The 26,201-nt window shown below is 36.5% G+C and overlaps 1 protein-coding gene across 3 annotated transcripts; it reads left to right on the top strand.

Annotated features, from left to right (window-relative positions):
• Positions 1–645: 645 nt before the first annotated feature.
• Positions 646–25,404, top strand: eps15l1b (epidermal growth factor receptor pathway substrate 15-like 1b). Of its 3 annotated transcripts, none has more exons than XM_056271698.1 (4): positions 646–1,028; positions 5,543–5,636; positions 15,225–15,385; positions 22,669–22,872. In XM_056271698.1, exons 1-4 carry the CDS (start codon positions 1,020–1,022, stop codon positions 22,681–22,683), a joined length of 279 nt encoding a protein of 92 aa, XP_056127673.1. In that variant the 5' UTR covers positions 646–1,019; the 3' UTR covers positions 22,684–22,872. The 3 variants fall into 3 exon arrangements, with proteins under 3 accessions (XP_056127673.1, XP_056127674.1, XP_056127672.1); XM_056271699.1 differs by lacking the exon at positions 15,225–15,385 and adding an exon at positions 25,035–25,404 and having other exon boundaries at positions 647–1,028; positions 22,669–22,685; XM_056271697.1 differs by lacking the exon at positions 22,669–22,872 and adding an exon at positions 25,035–25,404 and having other exon boundaries at positions 653–1,028.
• Positions 25,405–26,201: the final 797 nt, after the last annotated feature.

Here is a 26,201-nt window from a genome sequence, read left to right as displayed (position 1 = left end):
ACTGAAAATAGTTTTTATTAACTCTGTGTTTTCATCATTGATAATAAGAAAAGTTTCTTGAGCAGCAAATCATCATATTAGAATGATTTCTGAAGGATCATGTGACACTAAAGACAGGAGTAATGATGCTATTGTAATTCAATTTCACAGTATTACGTTTTTTACTGTATTTTTGATCTAATAAATACAGCCTTGGTGAACATGAGCATTAAAAATATAACTGACCCCAAACTTTTAAAAACAACTCTCTGGATGATTACAGGATGAAAATGAACAGGCTGGAAATAACATTTATATTGTCCAACTAACTAATTTTATCTAACATGATGAATGTTTTAGAGACACAAATCAACAAACAAAACAATATGCCATAATTCATCAGACCTATTGACAGTACTTACTGATGTTTTTGATGATGTTTTCCCTCTAAAATGATGTCACTTCCTACTAGAGGATGATGTCGTTAAGAAACTGGCTTTTGTTAAAACAATATTTCCAAGAAAACTTTGAAACATGTCGTGAAAGTGACAAGAAATATGTGGAATACTTCAATAAAATGGTTTCTATAGAGTTTCACCTGTGATTTTTTATCTGTTGTAATTCACTATATTAAGACCTTGTACATAACATAAATGTACTGGTAAGCAGGAATGGCTCTTTCATGCACAGTAAACCCTCATAACGTCGTCATTAGTTAATGGTAAACATACGTCACGCTGCAGATGGAAAACAAAATGTGCACTTTTCAGGAGCTGAAAAGTCATGGAAAAAGAGAAACACTGGCCACATACAAGCCGCTCTCTTAAAATAGCACCTGTGTTGTGCCCGATCTCTTCAGTGAAAGGACAGAGCTGAGTATTTGCAGTGGGTTGAAACGTTGCCGGTTATTACGGTCAGATGTTTCCATCAAATACATTGCTTGTGCTTTCTCTCTTTCATACACAGATCCGTTTGCTGCGTCAGACCCGTTCAGTAGCGACTCTTTTGGAGGGAAAGGTGGTTTTGCTGATTTTTCTCAAATGTCAAAGGTATGTTCAAGGGATTTTCGAAAAGAGAAATCTACAATAGTTCATTCGGATGTGAGTTTACACTGAATTTGGGAAATTTAAGTTGAGATTACTCAGTTTGTTAAAGGAATGGCATACTGCATGTTTTATGGTATGCATTATGCATGTTATGAGTAAACTTTAAATTCGTGGAATATCTGCTACATTTATCAAAATGTGCAGGATACAACCAGAGCATACTGCATATCCCACAATGCAATGCATACCATTTTTGACAAAAGTGCCTTAAACATGCTAAATAAACAATCATTTCCAGTATAGATGTCACTTAAACTTGCATTGCAAACTTGCAGTTCACATGACAATCTAAGCAAGTGTTCATGGACCCTTTTCACAGACTTTTGATGGCACATATTCATAGTTATTAATATAAATTACATTTTTTATATATATATTTTCATTTTTAAAGTGCCCCTATTATGCTATTTTAAAGGCTCCTTATTTTGTTTTGGAGTCTCCTACAACAACTTTACATGTATCCAAGGTCAAAAAACACTTTAATTTTCTCATAATATACATTGCAGCATTAGCTCTTTTCTCACAATGTCTGAAACGATTAGATAAAAGATTCGGTCTCTCTAAACCCCGCCTTTCTACAAGCCTACTCTGCTCTGATTGGTCAGATGGCCCAGTCTGCTGTGATTGGTCTACTCTGCTCTGATTGGTCAGATGGCCCAGTCTGCTGTGATTGGTCTACTCTGCTCTGATTGGTCAGATGGCCCAGTCTGCTGTGATTGGTCTACTCTGCTCTGATTGGTCAGATGGCCCAGTCTGTAGTGATTGGTCTACTCTGCTCTGATTGGTCAGATGGCCCAGTCTGTTGTGATTGGTCTACTGTGCTCTGATTGGTCAGATGGCCCAGTCTGTAGTGATTGGTCTACTCTGCTCTGATTGGTCAGATGGCCCAGTCTGTTGTGATTGGTCTACTCTGCTCTGATTGGTCAGATGGCCCAGTCTGCTGTGATTGGTCTACTCTGCTCTGATTGGTCAGATGGCCCAGTCTGTTGTGATTGGTCTACTCTGCTCTGATTGGTCAGATGGCCCAGTCTGTTGTGATTGGTCTACTCTGCTCTGATTGGTCAGATGGCCCAGTCTGTTGTGATTGGTCTACTCTGCTCTGATTGGTCAGATGGCCCAGTCTGCTGTGATTGGTCTACTCTGCTCTGATTGGTCAGATGGCCCAGTCTGTTGTGATTGGTCTACTCTGCTCTGATTGGTCAGATGGCCCAGTCTGTAGTGATTGGTCTACTCTGCTCTGATTGGTCAGATGGCCCAGTCTGTTGTGATTGGTCTACTCTGCTCTGATTGGTCAGATGGCCCAGTCTGTAGTGATTGGTCTACTCTGCTCTGATTGGTCAGATGGCCCAGTCTGTAGTGATTGGTCTACTCTGCTCTGATTGGTCAGATGGCCCAGTCTGTTGTGATTGGTCTACTCTGCTCTGATTGGTCAGATGGCCCAGTCTGTAGTGATTGGTCTACTCTGCTCTGATTGGTCAGATGGCCCAGTCTGTTGTGATTGGTCTACTCTGCTCTGATTGGTCAGATGGCCCAGTCTGTTGTGATTGGTCTACTCTGCTCTGATTGGTCAGATGGCCCAGTCTGTAGTGATTGGTCTACTCTGCTCTGATTGGTCAGACGGCCTAGTCGGTTGTGATTGGTCTACTCTGCTCTGATAGGTCAGATGGCCCAGTCTGTTGTGATTGGTCTACTCTGCTCTGATAGGTCAGATGGCCCAGTCTGTTGTGATTGGTCTACTCTGCTCTGATTGGTCAGATGGCCCAGTCTGTTGTGATTGGTCTACTCTGCTCTGATTGGTCAGATGGCCCAGTCTGTTGTGATTGGTCTACTCTTCTCTGATTGGTCAGACGGCCTAGTCGGTTGTGATTGGTCTACTCTGCTCTGATAGGTCAGATGGCCCAGTCTGCTGTGATTGGTCTACTCTGCTCTGATAGGTCAGATGGCCCAGTCTGCTGTGATTGGTCTACTCTGCTCTGATTGGTCAGATGGCCCAGTCTGTTGTGATTGGTCTACTCTGCTCTGATTGGTCAGATGGCCCAGTCTGTTGTGATTGGTCTACTCTTCTCTGATTGGTCAGACGGCCTAGTCGGTTGTGATTGGTCTACTCTGCTCTGATAGGTCAGATGGCCCAGTCTGTTGTGATTGGTCTACTCTTCTCTGATTGGTCAGACGGCCTAGTCGGTTGTGATTGGTCTACTCTGCTCTGATAGGTCAGATGGCCCAGTCTGTTGTGATTGGTCTACTCTTCTCTGATTGGTCAGATGGCCCAGTCTGTTGTGATTGGTCGACCTCTTGCAGCGCGTGTTAGAAACCAAACGCCTATAACCATATCTGAATTTCAGCTGTTCCTCAGCATTTGATACACAGTAACGATTGCGTCGCTTTTACCGCATCAATCTCATCTCGGCATGTCGAAGACACGAACCAAACTCTTTCAGGCCTCAACTACAAGTACAGTGTTTGAGGGCAGGGCAGGTCCAATCAAAACAAATCTACGTAGCTTTGATCAGGAAGTAAAACTGGAACTACTGACGGCTCGTTTCAGGCAGTTCAGAATCACTTCTTTCTTTCGGGAGACAAAAACTCAATTGATCTGCACTTTAATCTCTGAAACTCTGCAGAACGTTTACATTCACAAACAGCTTTATTACAGTCACTATAAAGCTATATACACACCAAATGTAAGGTAATATCCTAAAAAGCATAATACGGTCACTTATGTACAGTATAACACTTTGTGGTATCAAATTAAAAAAACTAGCTAATGCTGCTGTGTGAGTGTTTCTATTACAATGGCTGAGAAAGAGACGGCAAATTTGAAATCTCTCTTTCTCTCTTCTGACCAATGACTTTTATAACTTTTGTAATAAAATTGTCATACAAACACTATTGTGGATTTTTTTATTTAATTTAAAAAAATTTTTGCTATTGGGGCAAACAGGAACATAAAAATTTAATTTGTTGTAGTTTCCATTCATCACCATAGAAGTTTACCTAACTGTGATGAAATGTGAAAAGGGTCCAATGCTACATATTGTTTTACATAATAATTTTTTTAAATTTTTTTCTAGTTTCCATTCACCATCATAGAAGTTTAGCCAAATATGATGATTTCCATTTCGAGAAACCTGGAAATGTGAAAAGGGTCCAATTGTGCTTAAAGGGTTAGTTCACCCAAAAATGCTGTGATTAATGCCTCACCCTCATGTCGCTCCAAGCCCGTAAGACCTCCGTTCATCTACGGAACACAGTTTAAGATATTTTAGATTTAGTCCTTGAGCTTTCTGTCCCTCCATTGTAAATGTGTGTACGGTATACTGTCCTTGTCCAGAAAGGAAATAAAGACATCATCAAAGTAGTCCATGTGACATCAGTGGGTTAGTTAGAATGTGTTGAAGCATCGAAAATACATTTTGGTCCAAAAATAACAAAAACTAGGACTTTATTCAGCTTTGTATTGTCTTCCGGTTCTGTTGTGGATCCGCGTTCAGTGCCGCTGCTGACGTAAGACGCTGCTGACGTGTGTCTGGTGAGTGTGTGTATGTGTGTGTATTCGGGTTCAAATAAATATGGCTGGGCAAAAAAATGCAAGTCTTCCTCTGTGTGGAAATCCTTAGACATGTTTGCGAAGATTGTTTTGTTTCCAGCGTGCGTCTCCCTCAGACTGTAAACGAAGCTCGGGCGCACCAGACACACACACACACACACACACACCAGACACACGTCAGCAGCGTCTTACGTCAGCGGCGGCACTGAACGCGGATCCACAACAGAACCGGAATACACACACACACACACACACACCAGACACACGTCAGCAGCATCTTACGTCAGCGGCGGCACTGAACGCGGATCCACAACAGAACCAGAATACACACACACACACACACACACACACACACACCAGACACACGTCAGCAGCGTCTTACGTCAGCGGCGGCACTGAACGCGGATCCACAACAGAACCAGAATACACACACACACACACACACACACACCAGACACACGTCAGCAGCGTCTTACGTCAGCGGCGGCACTGAACGCGGATCCACAACAGAACCAGAATACACACACACACACACACACCAGACACACGTCAGCAGCGTCTTACGTCAGCAGCGGCACTGAACGCGGATCCACAACAGAACCGGAAGACAATACAAAGCTGAATAAAGTCCTAGTTTTTGTTATTTTTGGACCAAAATGTATTTTCGATGCTTCAACACATTCTAACTAACCCACTGATGTCACATGGACTACTTTGATGATGTCTTTATTTCCTTTCTGGACAAGGACAGTATACCGTACATACATTTTCAATGGAGGGACAGAAAGCTCTAGTTTTACACACTAGAAAATATAGGCAGTTAACTTTGCAATATGCAATAAGCATTTAATTTTTGTGTGTGTGTGTGTGTGATTATCAACTCTGTGTTGTGATTTGTGTTCGTTCCCAGAGTTCGACTTCAGCGCCGATGAGCCGAAAGCCGACGTACCCGCTTCCCCCTCCGAAAAAACCCGGACCACAGAGACCAGCGCCGCCTCCTTATGGTGAGAAACCCCTGCCAACATGAATGTGTGTTCGTGATTTACTGATTTAATTACCTAGCTCATCTGATAAGCATGAGAGAGAGTGTGTGAGTGTGAGTTTTAATTATATAAAAAATGCATTATGACGTTTATCTTTATGGTTTTATAATGCGGTAAAAAAGAATGAGATTTTTATCTGGTATTGTAATTTTATTATAATATTAAGGGCTTGTTGTGTGCAGCACGTTAACTAACTGTAATGTCTAGAGGAAAATCTTTATATTTAATGAGATCATTAGAATGAGTTTTGGATGTTATGATGTATGCTTGATTTATTATTATTTCTAGACAGAGAAGAAATGTCAGAAAGTTTTAATACTGTAGCCAACTATAACCAGACCCAAACTACATGCTAACCGTCAGGAGCGTTCCAGGTTAAATCCAATGAATAATTAATACACAAAAAATAATAACTTGTCCCTCAGTTTTAAAACACGAATATGTTTGTAAAATGTATTAATTCTTCAATTTTTTACATGGTTAAGTGTTGTTTTACTATTATTTATATACTATTATAGTATTTATTTTTATATTTTCATTTTCATTTTAGTTAAAGTTTTAGCATTTTTGCCATGCGATTGTCATTTTTATTAGTTTTTGTTTTAAATATTATTGTATATCTTTAATTTATTTTTATTTCGGTATTCTAGTAAATTTAGTAGTTCAGCTTAAACGTTTAAAAGTTTATTTTTTTAATCTAAAGTTTTGTTTTGTTTTATTTTAGCTTTTTTTAAATGACCAAATACTATTTTTTAATAGTGTTAGTTAACTGGTAAACAATATGAATAGTTGCGTCACAAACTTTTCTGCTAATCTTGCCACGTACTTTGAGTTTAATAGTCCTGACAGGAGTTTCTGAATATAACTTTGTGCAAAACTGATTATATATTTTATGTCACTGGTCCAACTACTAGTTAACTTAGCGATACTTTCAGATTCTAGTTTAATGCCCCATTATAGACTTGCTTCCATTGTAAGTGCATGATTGTACACAATATTTGCTTGTTTTACAAACTGAATGATATAATTATTTTCTGTGGTAAAGCTCTATTTATATTGAACCTGGAGTTTTCTTGTAAGTAATAGGGCTGGGCAAAAAATAACTATTAATCGATTCTCATTTTTATGAACCGATATTGATTCTTAAATCTCAAGAATCGATTAGTCATCCTGCTTTCAGTTGATGGATGAATGGAACATTGTAGCGCGCATCCCATCCAATAAATCGCAATAATCTTTCTGCTTTGTTACTATTGATACTAAATAAAGTCTCAAATTTCAAATTACGTCCATTTTCTTACGAAATTCAAAAACATAAATACCGTTTTGGCGCTGTGGCGTGAGATCGCTCTGGCTCAGCTCAGCTCAAGAGAAGCACATGATCTCCTCTTCCGCCTTAATAACACCAGTTACAGCGTGAAATAAACATGAATGAACGTCTGAAAGTGTGTTAAAAGATAGAGTACAACTTATCGAAATCCGTATCATGTCACATGGAATCGCTCAATCAGTGTTTCAACCGTGGGAAGACGTCAGTAAAACAACTTGTAAACAATGTCATGTAACGTCACATTTATCTCAGAAAAACCATATGTGACCATAAACTCGTTAGTCAGCTAGAAAAATTAACTCTAAAGAGGAGCATTTTGCTAAATATATGCACCATATTACATATTCATTATAATTTTTAATGTTCTTCGATATTTAATGGATGTTTGAAAAAATCTGGCAAGTTTTTATGACAGCCACCATTTAAATGTTTATATTTCATATAACTTTATTATTATAAAAATAAATAAGTGTAATTTAAGTGTTTGTATAGCTACAAATCAGTTAATTTTTACCTTCAATATTATAGTAGGCTAATGGAGCCTATAGGCTACAACTGACTCCCATAGTTTACAGCATTAGTTAAGAGATTTGTTTTCCTTGAGAAAATTAGCCATGTATTGTACCTGATATCCAAAATAATCAATATTGAATCGAATCGAATCCGAATCGAATCGAAGTGTGAAATTTGTGTCAATACCCAGCCCTAATAAGTAATAATTCAAGTTTTAATTGTAAACATCTTCAGAGTAGTACCGCATTTCACAACCCACATTATATTTCATAAGACGACAACGAACTCAATAATATGACAGATCATGCACTGTGAGTCTGATAATGGAAAGTCAAACACTTCCCCATTTTGGCGATATCGAAACGCAACGGTGCGTTGTGAGCTCATCATAGGACAGCTGTGACAGGAGAGATAAGTCGTCTTGGCATGAGATAATAAGCAACTGCAGCGTCATGCAGTCAAATAACGGACAACGGCAGGTTTATTTGTCTACACGAAGGAATATTTCACCCAAAAAATGAAGAGTTACTCAGCCTCATGTTGGACTCAAACCTGTATTTTCTTTCCTCATCAAAAGATGTTTGGCAGAATGTTCACGCTGCTCTTTTGCACACAATGAAAGCTTATAAACTACCGTTCAAAAGTGTGGGGTCATTAAGATTTTTTTTTTAAAAGAATTTGATACTTTTGTTCAGCAAGGACACATTGAATTCAGAAGTGACAGTAAAGGCATTAATAATGTTACAAAAGATTCTGTTTCAAATAAATGCTGTTCTTTTGAACTTCCTATTCATCAACGAATCTTTAATAATTTTTAACATTTGTGTGAGTGTGTGTGTGTGTGTGTGTGTGTGTGTGTGTGTGTGTGTGTGTGTGTGTGTGTGTGTGTGTGTGTGTGTGTGTGTGTGTGTGTGTGTGAATGAGTGTGTGGGTGTGTATGAGTGTGTGTGTGTGTGAGAGAGTGTGGGTTAGAGAGTGTGTGTGTGAGTGTGTATGCGTGTGTGAGTGAGTGTATGAGGGTGAGTGAGTGGGTGAATGAGTGTGTGGGTGTGTATGAGTGTGTGCATGTGTATGTGTGTGTGTGTGAGAGAGAGAGAGTGTGGGTTAGAGAGTGTGTGTGAGTGTGTATGCGTGTGTGAGTGAGTGTATGAGGGTGAGTGAGTGGGTGAATGAGTGAGTGAGTGTATGTGTGTGTGGGTGATTGAGTGAGTGTATGTGTGTGTGGGTGAGTGAGTGAGTGTGTGTGTGTGTGAGTGTGTGCGTGTGTTTTACTGTGTTTTTAATCAAATAAATGCAGCCTTGGTGAGCATAAGTGACTTTTCTAAAACATTTTTAAAAATCTTACCGACCACAAACTTTTGAACAGTATTGTAGTAATACACAGGATTAGAATGACATAAGGATGAGTAAACAATGACAAAATGTGAACTGATAATAGAGCATATGATTGAGTGTTTCCCAAAAGAGAGTGTTTGTGTGTGTGCGTGAGAAAGTCTGTTTTCACACATACATATGTTCTCATGACTGTGTGTGTGTGTGTGTGTGGTCCTTTTAAACTCAGCCTTGTTGACCTGCATCTAAATGTAGGGTTCTGTTTCAAATAAATGCTGTTTTGAACTTTCTATTCATCAAAGAATCTGTAATAATTTTTAACGTGTGAGTGAGTGAGTGAGTGAGTGAGTGAGTGAGTGAGTGAGTGAGTGAGTGAGTGAGTGAGTGAGTGAGTGAGTGAGTGAGTGTGTGAGTGTGTGAGTGTGTGAGTGTGTGTATGAGGGTTAGTGAGTGTGTGTGTATGAGTGTGTGTGTGAGTGAGTGTGTGAGTGTGTGAGTGTGTGAGTGTGTGAGTGTGTGAGTGTGTGAGTGTGTGAGTGTGTGAGTGTGTGGGTGAGTGTATGAGTGAGTGTGGGTGAGTGAGTGTGTGTATGAGTGAGTGTGTGTGGGTGAGTGTATGAGGGTGAGTGAGTGTGTGTGTATGAGTGAGTGTGGGTGAGTGAGTGTGTGTATGAGTGTGTGTGTGTATGAGTGTGTGAGTGTGTGCGTGTGTTTTTAATCAAATAAATGCAGCCTTGGTGAGCATAAGTGACTTTTCTGAAACATTTTAAAAAATCTTACCGACCACAAACTTTTTATCTATTAAAGTCCATTTTATCCAACAATTTTATCCAAAACAACTAACACATCAAGAATAAAACAAAGCGATTCATCCTGCAAGTTCCAAGATTCTTCAAATGGTAACACTTCAGTAACACTTTTGCAATAAGATTTCATAGCATTAGTTGACTACATTAACCTGAACTAGTAATTAAAAATACTTAAAGCATTTATTAATCAATTTCAACATTTACTAAAACATTATTAATATCAAAAGTTGCATCTGTTAATATTATTTAATGTACTTGAGCTAATAATTAACAGGTGTGTTTTTATTAACCAATGTTAACAAAGATAACAAATGTATTGCTCTTTGATATATAATTTTAGTTAATTAATGTTAGGTTATGAAGCATTAACTAATGTTACCTTATTATAAAGTGTTAGCAATTTTCTTTTTTTTTATGCATCGTGCACAAAAAAAAGTCTTTTGAGATTAATAATTTTTGCAGATTTTTCTGTTTTAAGCGATTTAAAGTACACAAGTGCTCAAGGGTAAAATAGCATCATTTAACCAGCATTTTGCATGAAATCTGGTCACTATGTAGTGCATTCTGGCCAAAAATCCCAATAAAATTATGCAATGAAATTAAGAATTGCACACAATTCGGAATCAAAATGCGTTACTAAAAGTAAAGTCAAAGCTGAGAGATAGTACTCTAGTATCAACTTAATTTGATAGTACTGAATGTATGCAGATATAGTTTTTTTTTTTTTTTGTAACCAAATTTTTATTGTTTAAACATACAAAATGACGAAGACAAACAATCAGCCATTACCCCAGTGAAAGAAGAAAAGAAGAAAAAAATTTAAAAATAATAATAACATAAAAAAATAAATAATAATAATAAAAAAAGTAAATAATATATATATATATATATATATATATATATATATATATATATATATATATATATATATGAAGAGTTTGGTTCCAAAACGCGATAAACTCCGTATCAGTATTGTATCTGGTTGGTATTGAAAAGTCAATGTTTAATTTTAAGTAAAATGCGATATCCGCCGTGTTATTCTGTCATGTTTTCTCCCTTTCTTTCCAAACCGCGACAAACGCCAGTCTCCCTTCTCTGCAGAATGCGATATATCCGCTCTCAACCAATCACAACGCACCATTCCACGCAATGTAAACAGTAACGGCAGCGCCTTAAATACACCCGGCTTCCAGTTCTTCTTATCTATTTTGTACTTTTCCATCAACAAACAAACAAAAAAATGAATAATTTTGCCGGCATTGATGAACCTGTGGTTGTTTCTGCGGCGGGTGAGAAACGTAAGGCATCGAAATCGAATCATTTCTCAATCAATCACGTGAGGAGATTAAGAAGATGAGGCACTCGGGAGGAGGAAAAACGTGTTCAATCTTCTTTACAGTTCTTAATAAAAATGTTATACTAATAAACTTACGTTGTTGTGTATTTTCAACAGTTTCAATATGAAAAAAAAAAACATTTATATTGATTCAATGGATTAATTGCATTTTGAATAAAAAAAAAATGGATTTATTGCATTTTGGGGGGAAAAATAATCCGTTTTTATAATAAATCTTTGAAAATCAAAACCTGGATTTAAATTTTCTTTTGTTATTATGACCTACAAATGCTATGTGAAAGTTTTGAAACAGAAAATAGTGGTTTTCATCTTTCCACTTTCTTGGTAAAGAAAACACATTTTTACTCAAACTAATCTAAATGGATTTATTGCGTTTTGGAACCAAACTCTTCATATATACATACATATTTTAACAAGGGTACGATATCAGAAGGATAATAAAGATACAGAAAAAAAAAGTGATATTGAAACAAAATATGCTTCAAAATATACACAACTACACAAGTACAGATTGTATAAAATAATTATCCATCCAGAAATCTTGATATTTAGCAGATATAGTTTTTTACAGTTTATTATAGAGAGCTATTATAGCGTTTACATATACAGCAATAATGTTTTTGTTTGTTTTGAACATGGAGCTCATAAACACACTGAAGTCACCTCTAACACCAACATACATGTTTACATATATTCAGCACTTTTAAGTTAAGAATATTCCGATGCATAACCTTTACAGCGAGGTGTTTACACTACTAATTCTTTCTTTTGTTTGATGCTGGGGTTTGTTTAGTGTTGTTTGTGGTGTGTTTATTACTATAACAGGCACAGAAAGGGCATGGGTGGGGCGTTGGTAGTTTCACTACTATCTCTGAGTTAAGAAAGAAAGAAGCTCTTCCTCTCCATGGCACAAGATGCCTGTGTAGTGGTGTGAGAGATGTAGAGAAGTGAGTTCCTCTAAAGTTCGCGGTTCACACCCTTAAACTGAGCACCAATGTTCCCACGACTGGCTAAATATGTTCATGCCAGGTTCTCACACCCCTCTGGAACTGCAAATACAGAACATTTCTACTCTATATGAACCTTTGTAGCTTGTCAGTTTGTTTTTATGAGACATTTTTACTTTGAATTTCAGAATATTATTAGTGCAGATTTAGAGCTTTTGTATGTAAATGTTACAATCACTCCTTTGTAATATCACGAAAATATGCCCGACTCATATTTCAAAGTCAAATAATATTAGGCCCATGAAGATTATTTTGGGATGTGACATTTAAGCTATTAAATACATTTTATTATTGACATATAACTTCACATTTTGTTTTTTGGTCGTTTTTCGCAATGATCATCATTACTGTAATATATATTTCCACCCTTATAAATACTGTAATACCATGATTCTTTAGTTTAAATTGACATAAAACATACAAGTACTTTACATTTTTAAATGTATATAATACAATATAAAATGCATTTAATTGCCATAATGTCACAATGTAAAATTAAAATAATGGCCATATATATATATATATATATGATGATCTTTAGATTCTTATTTAAGGAATAACATTTTTTTATTTAACAACATAAACAATGTAAATAATAATATAAAACAATATAAAATGCATTTAATTGCCATAATGTCACAATGTAAAATTAAAATAATGGCCATGTGTGCATATATATATATATATATACTTTTTTTTTTAAATTAATTATTATTAGATTCTCACAAACATATATGCATAATTGCAGTACTTTTAATTAAACAATCAGTGTATGATGTTTACTCACAAACATTATATATGCATAATTGCAGTAATTGCTTTAATTGCATATATATATATATATTGTTTTTTCTTTTGCTTCTTGCTCTTGACAGGTTTGTTGAGATTCCCCTTCAATCACATTTCTACCACTTTGCACACTTCTGCAACTCACATAAATCTAGTTGGTTATTGTAGTGGGTTGTGGTTGCTGTTGGCTATTTTTAATGATTTGTAAATATTGCTCATAGTTTGAAGAAATGAAACCTTTGCAGTGGTGCACCGCTAGTGAATTTGGACCTTTGGCACTTAAGATGCCTAATTTTGCAATGATCTCACTGAAAAATGTTGATTATAAATTACTTATTTCATGCTATACCAAAAAGAATTAATGCCATGTGTAATGTACTTTTATTTTACTTTTTATTTGGAATTGTGCATATGTTAGAATGTAGGCAAACATTTAAAGTCCCCCTGTAGTCAATAATTTTATATCTTTAATCACCAAAATGACATATTTAAAAAAAAAAAAAAATCTTGCAAAAAAAAAGATTGGTTACAAGGTCGTTTGTGACGTCAGAAACACCAGCGATTTCAACCCGTGTTTTTGAGACTGTCTTTTGTTTTAAGGAGAAAATACTCAGCAATGCTGTCGACTTATGAGTTTACACATGGTTTGATTTAAAGCATATTAAAAGCACCATTGATTTTCAACACAGGGGGACTTTAATATATATTTGCTTGAGCCTTAATGGAGCGGCTGAATTCATGTGAAAGTAAATCACACACCTGACTGTTTTCAAACTGACTTTTACATTTAGCTTTCTTCTGTTTCTTGATTGCTGTCACTTTCTCTCACATATCAAGGGTTTTCCTGCATCTAGAGCCTTTTAATCAGTTTGTGAAGGTCTTATTCATCCAGAATCATTGCACAATCGGGACGAAAGCGACTGGAATTTATTAAAGCAACTGTATATAAATTGCCAATCATCGCTCTTATTACATTAAATGCTTGATAAATGCTTGATCAAATCATGTGAGGTGTGCTCTTGATTGAATAAATAATCAGAAAAATAAAATTCAGATGCTTTTGACTAAATTCTACATAGAGCTGCACGATTAATCGTTATTCAAACACCTTCGTGAATAAAGATTGTATCTATTACATCGTTACACCAGTAGGTGGCGACTAGTGACTGTTAAAAATATATTTGTCATTGAATCATTCATTCAAGAGATTCGTTCAAAAATGCTGAATCATCCAGTAATAAAACAAGTGAAGTATTTATAAGTGAGTCATTGAATCATTCACTCAAATAATTCATTCAGATTAATTAAATGTTTTAAATAGACTGCAGCTATTAACATTTTGTCCGAACCACTAGTAGTAAATTTACATTATTTTGTTTATTTGTCTGTTCAGAATCGTGAACTCCGTTTGAAACAAAAAAAAAATCGTAATTCTCAATTTAAAGGGATAGTTCACCCCAAAATGAAAACTCTGTCAGTAATTACTCTCCCTCATGTTGTTCAACCCCGTAAGACTTTCGTTCATCTTCGGAACACAAATTAAGATATTTGTGATTAAATCTGAGAGCTGGATCACTCCTCCATAGGCTTCTAAGGGATCGAAACGGGCTGGCCTAGAAAAGTTAAAGACATCGTTAAAATAGTCCGAGTGACGAGAATACCTTTTGTGCGCAAAAAAAAAAAATAACGACTTTATTCAACTATTCATTTCCTTCTCTGCGGGCCTCGAGATTTTACGTAGTGTAACAGCGCAGCGCTTCTGTGTTGTACGTCACACACAGGCTCACTATTGGCCGACACTGGTTGTGTGTGTGTGTGTGTGTGTGTGTGTGTGTGTGTGTGTGTGTGTGTGTGTGTGTGTGTGTGTGTGTGTGTGTGTGTGTGTGTGTGTGTGTGTGTGTGTGACGTACAACACAGAAGCGCTGCGCTGTTACACTACGTGAAATCTCGAGGCCAACAGAGAAGGAAATGAATAGTTGAATAAAGTCGTTATTTTTGTTTGTTTTTTTGCGCACAAAAAGTATTCTCGTCGCTTGATAAACTTAAGGTTGAGCCACTGTAGTCACTCGGACTATTTTAACGATGTCTTTAATAACTTTTCTGGGCCGGTCAGTTTCGATCCCTTAAGAAGCCTATGGAGGAGTGATCCAGCTCTCAGATTTAATAAAAAATATCTTCATTTGTGTTCCGAAGATGAACGAAAGTCTTACGGGGTTGGAACAACATGAGGGAGAGTAATTACTGACAGAGTTTTCATTTCTGGGTGAACTATCCCTTTAACCAGAATCGTGCAGCTCTAATTCTACAGGACTTTCAATAATATTTCTTGTAATTTTTAATGATCTATCCTGTACCTCAACTGTTCTGTTGGTGTTTTGGGAGTCATCTTTGTTTTCTTTGACACTATTTCAGGGAAGAATTCGTCCGTCACGAATAGCGGTTCAGTGGTTCATAGTCAAGGCTTTGGTGCTCCAGCTGTTCGAAAGACACATGTGGACAGAGGACCCGTGCCCTCGTCCTCTTCCTTACGGTCTGCTGTTAACCCGTCCACAGGGGTAACAGACTTTAGAGCCGTAAGTCCAGCATCATCGTCTCATCTAGCTAGCTTCTCTTGTCTGCTGTCATCGTTTTAGCACCCCATTTCTGTTCAGCTTGTAGTTGTACTTGCATCCGCTTCATGCCGATATTTGCAACTGCTGCTTTGCAACTTTCCTCATTGCCGTTTTGCCCGTATGCATCATGCTAATAGCCTGACTGCGTCAGACTTCATGCTTCCGCTCTATTTCAGTTCGCTTCTGTACTCAGTCTGAGACATCGACATGTCTCTCAGTTTTCCTCCGGCCTGAAAACAGCCGGCCAATCAACGAACAGAGGGCGGGCTGAGAGCCGTGACGTAGACGCTAAGCACCGAGTTTAAGATTGGGGAAATCGAAAACGACCGCGGTTATGGAGACACGGGATGCAATTTGCTTTGTTGTGGAGAATATTCCCGGCATTTCCAAACTGAAGCCCGAACAAGAAGAGTGTTTGTTAAACCATTTTGAATGGAGGTGATGTCGTGGCCCTACTCCCGACAGGTTTGGGGAAAAGTTTAATTTATCAACTATTACCGATCGTCAGCGAGAAACTGGGCAGGCCAAAGGCCGGCAAGGCGATAGTTGTGATTGTGTTCCCCTTGGTTGCACTCATGGAGGATCAGGTTAAGGAGGCAGCAAAACTCGGTCAGCCATGTTCACTCCGGTATTTCGCTCGATGGTTTCGTTTTCGCATCATACATGTGTTTACAGTGGAAGTTCGATGCGGCTGAGCTGGCGAATAACCAGCCCGTTCTCATCCCAAGGCGTCATATACTGACGCTTTTGCCAATGCGTATACATCCAACCCACATGGCACCCTTTAGCGTCAATATGAGACGCAGATATATGGGCCAGAAGGCGCCTCCTAGTGGTCTAACCCTAACCCTACCCCAGACCTAAACCTACCCATAACCGAAACGTGTTAAATTGACGCTAAAGGGTGCCATGTGCGTTGGATGTAGACGCTTTGGCAAAAGCGTCAGTATATGACGCCTTGGGATGAGAATCCGTTGGAATAGCACACGTCATAACCAAACGTTATGTGATTGGCTTACGGGTAACCAATGATTTTATACTTCAGACAAGCACACCCCCCCTCCGCGAGAAAGAAAAAAATTTTCAATTATGCCTAACAGTACATAATGTTTCAAATGCACTTCAGTCATAAACAGAAGACTATAGTGTCATTATTCAGTCCTATTTATTTGTCATATACTGTATATATATATGGCCATTGATTTAACTCAATAGTAGCATCTATGTTGCAAAGTTTGTCAATTATGAAAAAAGTTTAATTCAGCTGACAACAATTCGGCTCTGTCTATCAAACTTTTGACAAGTACGATCGCAGCGAACCTTCAGATCTGCGAGAGAGAGAGAGCAGTCGTCATGAATAGCTATGAAACAACCACACTATAGTTATTTCTGTTACAGTAATTCATATTATCACAGAAGTACTGAGATAAATGTTTATAGTTCGCATAATATAAACATTGATGTCTACAGTAGCGATCAAAATAGAGAAAAATCACCTTTTGAAAGTAACTCTAAAAATATGTATATATTATATTTATATTATTGAATCATTCGTTCAAGAGATTTGTTCAAAAACACAGATTCATCCAGTAATGAAACAAGTGAAGTGTTTATAAGTGAGTCATTGAATCATTCATTCAATATTCATCCAAAAACACGGATTCATCCAGTAATGAAACAAGTGAAGTGTTTATAAGTGAGTCATTGAATCATTCATTCAATATTCATTCAAAAACACAGATTCATCCAGTAATGAAACAAGTGAAGTATTTATAAGTGAGTCATTAAATCATTCATTCAATATTCATTCAAAAACCCTGATTCATCCAGTAATGAAACAAGTGAAGTGTTTATAAGTGAGTCATTGAATCATTCATTCAATATTCATTCAAAAACACAGATTCATCCAGTAATGAAACAAGTGAAGTCTTTATGAGCGAGTCATTGAATCATTCATTCAATATTCATTCAAAAACACAGATTCATCCAGAAATGAAACAAGTGAAGTGTTGATGAGCGAGTCATTGAATCATTCATTCAATATTCATTCATAAACACTGATTCATCCAGTAATGAAACAAGTGAAGTCTTTATAAGCGAGTCATTGAATCATTCATTCAATATTCATTCAAAAACACAGATTCATCCAGTAATGAAACAAGTGAAGTGTTTATAAGTTAGTCATTGAATCATTCATTCAATATTCATTCAAAAACACTGATTCACCCAGTAATGAAACAAGTGAAGTCTTTATAAGTGAGTCATTGAATCATTCATTCAATATTCATTCAAAAACACTGATTCATCCAGGAATGAAACAAGTGAAGTGTTTATGAACGAGTTATTGAATCATTCATTTAATATTCATTCAAAAACACGGATTCATCCAGTAATGAAACAAGTGAAGTATTTATAAGTGAGTCATTGAATCATTCATTCAATATTCATTCAAAAACACTGATTCATCCAGTAATGAAACAAGTGAAGTGTTTATAAGTGAGTCATTGAATCATTCATTCAATATTCATTCAAAAACACTGATTCATCCAGTAATGAAACAAGTGAAATCTTTATGAGCGAGTCATTGAATCATTCATTCAATATTCATTCAAAAACACAGATTCATCCAGTAATGAAACAAGTGAAGTCTTTATAAGCGAGTCATTGAATCATTCATTCAATATTCATTCAAAAACACAGATTCATCCAGTAATGAAACAAGTGAAGTGTTTATAAGTTAGTCATTGAAAAATTCATTCAATATTCATTCAAAAACACATAAACACTTCACTTGTTTCATTACTGGGTGAATCAGTGTTTTTGAATGAATATTGAATGAATGATTCAATGACTAACTTATAAACACTTCACTTGTTTCATTACTGGGTGAATCAAAGTTATTCATTGAATCATTCATTCAATATTCATTCAAAAACACTGATTCATCCAGAAATGAAACAAGTGAAGTGTTGATGAGCGAGTCATTGAATCGTTCATTCAATATTCATTCAAAAACACAGATTCATCCAGTAATGAAACAAGTGAAGTCTTTATAAGCGAGTCATTGAATCATTCATTCAATATTCATTCAAAAACACAGATTCATCCAGTAATGAAACAAGTGAAGTGTTTATAAGTTAGTCATTGAATCATTCATTCAATATTTATTCAAAAACACTGATTCACCCAGTAATGAAACAAGTGAAGTCTTTATAAGTGAGTCATTGAATCATTCATTCAATATTCATTCAAAAACACGGATTCATCCAGTAATGAAACAAGTGAAGTGTTTATAAGTGAGTCATTGAATCATTCATTCAATGTTCATTCAAAAACACTGATTCATCTAGGAATGAAACAAGTGAAGTCTTTATAAGTGAGTCATTGAATCATTCATTCAATGTTCATTCAAAAACACTGATTCATCCAGGAATGAAACAAGTGAAGTCTTTATAAGTGAGTCATTGAATCATTCATTCAATATTCATTCAAAAACACGGATTCATCCAGTAATGAAACGAGTGAAGTGTTTATAAGTGAGTCATTGAATCATTCATTCAATGTTCATTCAAAAACACTGATTCATCCAGTAATGAAACAAGTGAAGTGTTTATAAGTGAGTCATTGAATCATTCATTCAATATTCATTCAAAAACACGGATTCATCCAGGAATGAAACAAGTGAAGTCTTTATAAGTGAGTCATTGAATCATTCATTCAGTTCAAAGGAATTAAATATGTTTTAAATGGACTGCAGCAATTAACATTTAGTCAGAATCTCTAGTAAATTAAAAGTTGTTTTGTCTATTCAGAATCGTGGGAGAATCCTGATCTCTATTAAAAACAAAAAAACAAAAAAAAGCATAGTGATTTTTAATTAATCCAGAACCGTGACGCTCTAAATGACATTATCCAGCTCAAGTTTAGTTTTGTTCTCATCAGATGTGGTCAATGCAACAATAATATTAATTGTCTTTTAAACCCCAACTTTTAAAATATGTTAGAAATGACATTAGAACAAAATGCTGATCTCTATTTTAGGTTGCTCTAGGGTTTTGCTGCTTACTGATGATGCAGCTGAACAGGAACAACAAGAGGAAGTCCTGTAGTGGAACAAGCCTGGTGTTGAAGGTTTTGACCAGACGCCCTATTTGTTTCCATCCAAACCTTTGATTTCAAGTGTACTGGACTCATGAACACACACGGGTCATTATCAACTCTGCTAATGTTTATTATGACCCTCAGACTTTTAACCTTAGTTCACCAAAATGTAATGTTTTTTTTTTTGTGACAAAATAGTGGAAGAAAACAATTTTGCTTGCATATTTCCATTAAAATGATGAGAACAATGATGTAATTCCTGGTTTCAGGAGATACAAATTTGATCATTTCCATACAGTCACTAATCTGGTTTGAAGGAAACATAAGAAGCAGGAAGCTGTTTAATGTTTTAACAAGCATATTTCATAATCATACATCATACACAAGTCATACATCATATTCATCCATAACAAGGCTAAAGATCATTTGTTTATTTGATTTACCTCAAAAATGGTTTAAACCATAAATCTCACTAATCTTAAAAAAAATTGCAAATATGGCATCAAAATACATTTAACTAAAAACAAGACTGTTATAAGTTATATTACATTTTTCTTAAAAAAAAACAAAAAAAAAGAGTTTTAATGTGTATATTTTTTAAACTAGCAAAACATTTTTTTTAGCTTTTCACTGGTTTCTGCAACAACTTATTTTCTTCAACTCTATGATTCAGAAACTATATATGAAAGCTACTTTAGCATGTTTGACACCCAATTCTTGGATAAAAATAATGTTTTTGATGGTTTTAAATGCCCTTTCATATTCCTGAAGTACACTATGCGTATAAATGACCTTACAAAAGCATCATGATAATATGACCTCAGAATGACACTGAGGTCTAGAAAAGTGAGAAGCGTTTACCAAAACACTTCCTGTTTTCTGACATGCAGTGCCAGCTGGTTTCACCACAGTGTCACAGTTACTTTACGGTCATTTTGCACATTTTTTATATGCTTTTTAAATGACGATTATATTTAAGTATATTTGTTTGAGACGATGCTCCACAATTGAAATAATTGCACAAGTATCACTGCTACATTTATTTCATTCAACCTCAGACAAAATCAGGATTAAACAGTTGGGAAAAATTCATTTTAATTATGCTATTTTAAATGTTCATAACGTTATTTTGGAGCCTCATACATTACATGCGTCAAAGGTCAAAAAACACTTTAATTATCTCATAATATACAATGCTCATCACCTCATTTCTAAAAGATTAAAAAAATGGTTTGTTTGAAGATTCAGTCTCTCTAAACCCCTCCTTTCGGTGAGTTTACTCTGCTCTGATTGGTCAGATGGCCCAGTCTACTGTGATTGGTCTACTCTGCTCTGATTGGTCAGATGGCCCAGTCTACTGTGATTGGTCTACTCTGCTCTGATTGGACAGATGGCCAGTCTGTTGTGATTGGTCTATTCTGCTCTGATTGGTCAGATGGCCCAGTCTGTTGTGATTGGTCTACTCTGCTCTGATTGGTCAGACGGCCCAGTCTGCTGTGATTGGTCTACTCTGCTCTGATTGTTCAGACGGCACAGTCTGTTGTGATTGGTCTACTCTGCTCTGATTGGTCAGATGGCCCATTCTACTGTGATTGGTCTACTTTGCTCTGATTGGTCAGATGGCCCAGTCTGCTGTGATTGGTCTACTCTGCTCTGATTGGTCAGATGGCCAGTCTGTTGTGATTGGTCTATTCTGCTCTGATTGGTCAGACGGCCCAGTCTGTTGTGATTGGTCTACTCTGCTCTGATTGGTCAGATGGCCCATTCTACTGTGATTGGTCTACTTTGCTCTGATTGGTCAGATGGCCCAGTCTGCTGTGATTGGTCTACTCTGCTCTGATTGGTCAGATGGCCAGTCTGTTGTGATTGGTCTATTCTGCTCTGATTGGTCAGATGGCCCAGTCTGTTGTGATTGGTCTACTCTGCTCTGATTGGTCAGACGGCCCAGTCTACTGTGATTGGTCTACTTTGCTCTGATTGGTCAGACGGCCCAGTCTGCTGTGATTGGTCTACTCTGCTCTGATTGGTCAGACGGCCCAGTCTGCTGTGATTGGTCTACTCTGCTCTGATTGTTCAGACGGCACAGTCTGTTGTGAATGGTCTACTGTGCTCTGATTGGTCAGATGGCCCAGTCTGTTGTGATTGGTCTACTCTGCTCTGATTGGTCAGATGGCCAGTCTGTTGTGATTGGTCTACTCTGCTCTGATTGGTCAGATGGCCCAGTCTGCTGTGATTGGTCTACTCTGCTCTGATTGGTCAGATGGCCCAGTCTGCTGTGATTGGTCTACTCTGCTCTGATTGGTCAGATGGCCCAGTCTGCTGTGATTGGTCTACTCTGCTCTGATTGGTCAGATGGCCCAGTCTGCTGTGATTGGTCTACTCTGCTCTGATTGGTCAGATGGCCCAGTCTGCTGTGATCGGTAGACCACTTACAGCGTGTGTCAGAAACCAAACGCCTATTAGCATATCTCAATTTCAGCTGCTCCTCAGCTCTTGATACACAGTGATACGAACAGTAACGATGGTGTTGCTTTTACTGTATCAATTCCACCGCGAGTCCTCATCCATTAGAAGCGCATCAAAGTGGATTCACAGCGATGAAAACAGCGTTCTCCCGACATGTCAACAACATGAACCAAACTCTTCCAGTCTCAGTGACATCTACAGTGTTTGAGGGCGGGGCTAAGACGACATCGTTCACAGGCAGCCAATGAAGATCATAGGCTGGAATTATACAAATTTGTTACGTTAATTAGGTATGTAACAGGAGAACTCCCTTCAACAGTTCAAAATCAATTCTTCGTTTTAGGAGACAATAGCTTTATTTGTCATGCACTTTGATCTTTAAAACTTTACAGACCTTTTACATTCACACTACATGAAAGATAATATTCAAAAAAGCATAATAGGTGCACAAATCCAGGTCATGCCACAAGTGGCTCAACTGACCTGAAACCACATCTTTGCTCTGCTAGCTTTGTGTGTGTGTGTGTGTGTGTGTGTGTGTGTGTGTGTGTGTGTGTGTGTGTGTGTGTGCTGTGCCGTGGCATGCAGTGCAGATGCAGTTTTGCATGTTGCATGAGGCTCTGTGTTGTGTTTGCCATGCTTGTTTAGAACTGTGCTGTAATTTGTCTTTCTCCCAGGCACTGAAAACATGAAGGTAAGGTGAAACGCAGGTCTGTTGACCACATCTGAGCGCTCTGCATGTGTTTGTCTCAACCATGAAACGCCTACTCCACCCTGCGTGCACACAAATCCCTTCACAAATCACCCTGAGAAATCAGACCACATACTGAAACCCTAGAAAACATCAGCAGCAAATGTAAGACCAGTAGACCAACCGCAGTGAGAAATGACAAGACAGAAGAAATGGTTCAGTTCATGTAAGGCATTCAAACACGGAAGTATAGACATTGTTTTCTTATATAAAGCACCTTCATAAAGCTTTTAGACACACTTAAAATGCCTAATTGCATTAGATCACGTATTATTTGTGCTTTTTTACTCTAAAACAAATGTTGATTTATTTTAGAAATGATTTTGACAACTTTTAGTTATAAAGTGACTTTTGATTGTGGTTCACTTGATTTGATATTCTGTCTGATGCAAACACATTCAAATAGTTTAAGTCTGACTTAATACTTCTAAGCCCTCTGTATATTTCCTCTAATATATGTATTCTGTGTTATTTAGAAATGGATCTCATAAACAAAATGAGTTCATGAGGATTTGACTTCATTCACTGTGTGTTGGGTCACTGGTAACTTACATTTGATGGCTTCACAGCTTTGGTTTCTTTCTTCGCTCTCAATCTAATAATGATCCTCACGCTGCTTTTTGACCAATTAAAAAGAAATAAATCACGGATTGGATAATGCATAATCGTGCGCAAATGACTTGTGCTCGTTTGAAATGAGTGATTTTTAAGTCATGTGATTTGATATGAGGACTGGGCGATATATTGAATAGTCACAATATATTCATAATGCTTTTACTGGCGGTATAAAATCAAGCAACATCTTGAATACTATAATAATTTTGATTATGAATTATTAATAATTTGGCTGCACAATTGAAAGTGACATCACGATTACGATATTGGCAAATTGCAAAGGCTCCAATTTAATTAATTAAATATGCGCTACAAATTTCTGAGTAAAGGCCCCGTTCACACAAGAACAATATTTATAATAGCGTTCACAACAACGCAAAATATCGTTCTGTTTATTATAAGCGCACGCTGCAGTTTTGTCATCTGTCGCTTTAAGAGCACACGCTTTTAAACGCTGGATGGATTCTGATTGGCTGTCAATGTTTTGGGGAAAATCATTCTGAAAGTGATTCCAACGATGTCGTTCCTCTGTGTACTAATATTTTAAATATTAGTTTTAGTTTAGGGTCCAATTCGCAACTATTCCAAACCTTAACAATTCTTAACTAGTTGCTTATTAGCATAGAAATTATTGCATATATTGGCTGTTTATTTTTTATTTATTTTATTTATAAGTTTATTTGTATAGGGACAGTACAAAAAAACATGATCCCAGTCAAAACTGGAAAATATGTATTGCACATAGAGAGTATAGCAAGAGCTAATTTGCATCTCAGGTCCCTAGGAAGGCTTTTCTAATAAAAAAATTAAAAATAAATACGCCTCATAGAATAAAACTACCACAATGTGTCACTTACAGACAATCAAATACCTACCTAAAATTATACATATCAGAAATGAACTTACAACTCAAGCTTAAAACTTTAACATCACAATACACTTTTATGTTACATTACACTCTTACATTACACTTTAATAAAATAAAATAAAACTTTTACTTTTACATTACATTACACTTTTACATACTAAAATTATTACATTTAAATATGCGTGCAGTTCTGGTTTATTTTAAACCACCATTAATACTTATAAAGCGCACATTAATGCCTTATTCTGCATGACTATATTCTTCATCTCTTAATCCAACCCAATACCTAAACTTAACAACCCTAATGAGCAGTGATTAGGAGTTTATTGAGGCAAAAGTTATAGTTAATAGTGAAAATTGGAGCCTAAACTAAAGTGTGACCATATTAGTATTGTAATTTTGCAGAATTCATGTAAACAATATATATATATATATAATGATAATGATATATAAACACCATTTTCCCCCAATTGTGCAGCCATACAAACAAGCATGTTTTTAAATCACCTTTTAAATCGCTATCGCAATTTTTATCCGAATTTTTTTTTTTTTAATCAAAAAAAAAAAAAAAAAATCTTGATTATTTTACCTAGAGGTTTTAACTGTTTTGTTAGATTATACATGTTGAATCGACTCGAATCGGAAAAAAATCACGCTTTTAAAGCGCTCAAAAAAAAAAAAGAGATCATAAGTGCTCAAAAATGTGAATCTACATGTATATTTAGAGATATCTCGCCCAGCCCTACAGTGATGCGTGCTCCTGTGTGATGAATCGTATCTTCTGTAATGACGTTTGTTTCCCGGTTCAGTTCGGAAATGAGACCCAGCAGCTGGAGTGGGCCAAACGCGAGAGCCAGAGAGAGGAGGCGGAGCGGAGGAGGAGACTTCAACTACAGGAACAACAAGACCTGGAACTGGCCCTCGCCCTCAGTCGAGCTGAAGTGCCCAGAACATGAAGCACTGCACACCTAAAGCCTTCCTCAACCAATGAAGTGAGATTATATACAGCTTTACCAAATCCTGAGATCATATAAGTGTGAACGTCAGGCATTTATTTATGCACATCATCAGTATCGTAATACATATCAGCCATGTCGGTTTTGCAAAGCAGATTTGATCCCAAGTGCTTTATATCTCACTGACCTTTTTGATTACGATCAGCTTCATCCACCAGGGAAACTGTCGTACATGCACTATATGATCATATATGTTTTACACATAATTAATGCATTCCCAACAAATCCCTCTGGATCAAATGTTTCGCCTCGGTTGCACGTTCATATACTACGGAAGCGTATTGCATTCACTTGAGGAAAAAAATCTACTCTGTTTTTCTGAATTAACGGGTTAATTATCTCAGAATTACAAGAGAATTTTTCATGGAAAAAAAGTTTTTGCTCTGTTTTTCTAAATTAACGAGTTAATATCTCAGAATTACAAGATAATTTTTCATGGGAAAAAAAGTTTTTGCTCTGTTTTTCTGAATTAACGAGTTAATTATCTCAGAATTACGAGAGAATTTTTCATGGAAAAAAAGTTTTTGCTCTGTTTTTCTAAATTAACGAGTTAATATCTCAGAATTACAAGATAATTTTTCATGGGAAAAAAAGTTTTTGCTCTGTTTTTCTAAATTAACGAGTTAATTATCTCAGAATTAGGAGATATTTTTTCATGAAAAAAAGTTTTTGCTCTGTTTTCCAGAATTAACGAGTTAATTATCTCAGAATTACGAGATAATTTTTCATGGAAAAAAGTTTTTGCTCTTTTTCTGAATTAACGAGTTAATATCTCAGAATTACAAGATAATTTTTCATGGAAAAAAGTTTTTGCTCTGTTTTTTTTAATTAACGAGTTAATATCTCAGACCTATGAGAGAAATTTTTCTTGAAAAACATTTTTTTCCTGTTTTTATGAATTAATGAGTTGTTCATAATTTTGAGATAATTAAGTCACTAATTCAGAAAAACAGAGCAAAA

This window comes from Rhinichthys klamathensis, unplaced genomic scaffold, assembly GCF_029890125.1.
Source record: "Rhinichthys klamathensis goyatoka isolate OS25496 unplaced genomic scaffold, OSU_Roscu_1.1 h1tg000323l_1, whole genome shotgun sequence".
Taxonomy (NCBI): Eukaryota; Metazoa; Chordata; class Actinopteri; order Cypriniformes; family Leuciscidae; genus Rhinichthys; species Rhinichthys klamathensis.
Note: the sequence above shows the minus strand (reverse complement) of the source record. Positions and strands in the feature narration are given on the sequence as shown.

What these genes read in the sequence shown, in the direction of transcription:
- eps15l1b (XM_056271697.1), top strand. An exon ending in ACCAGCGCCGCCTCCTTATG is followed by an intron (nt 5,637 to 15,224) that starts GTGAGAAACCCC and finishes ACACTATTTCAG; the next exon opens with GGAAGAATTCGTCCGTCACG. An exon ending in GGGTAACAGACTTTAGAGCC is followed by an intron (nt 15,386 to 25,034) that starts GTAAGTCCAGCA and finishes TTCCCGGTTCAG; the next exon opens with TTCGGAAATGAGACCCAGCA.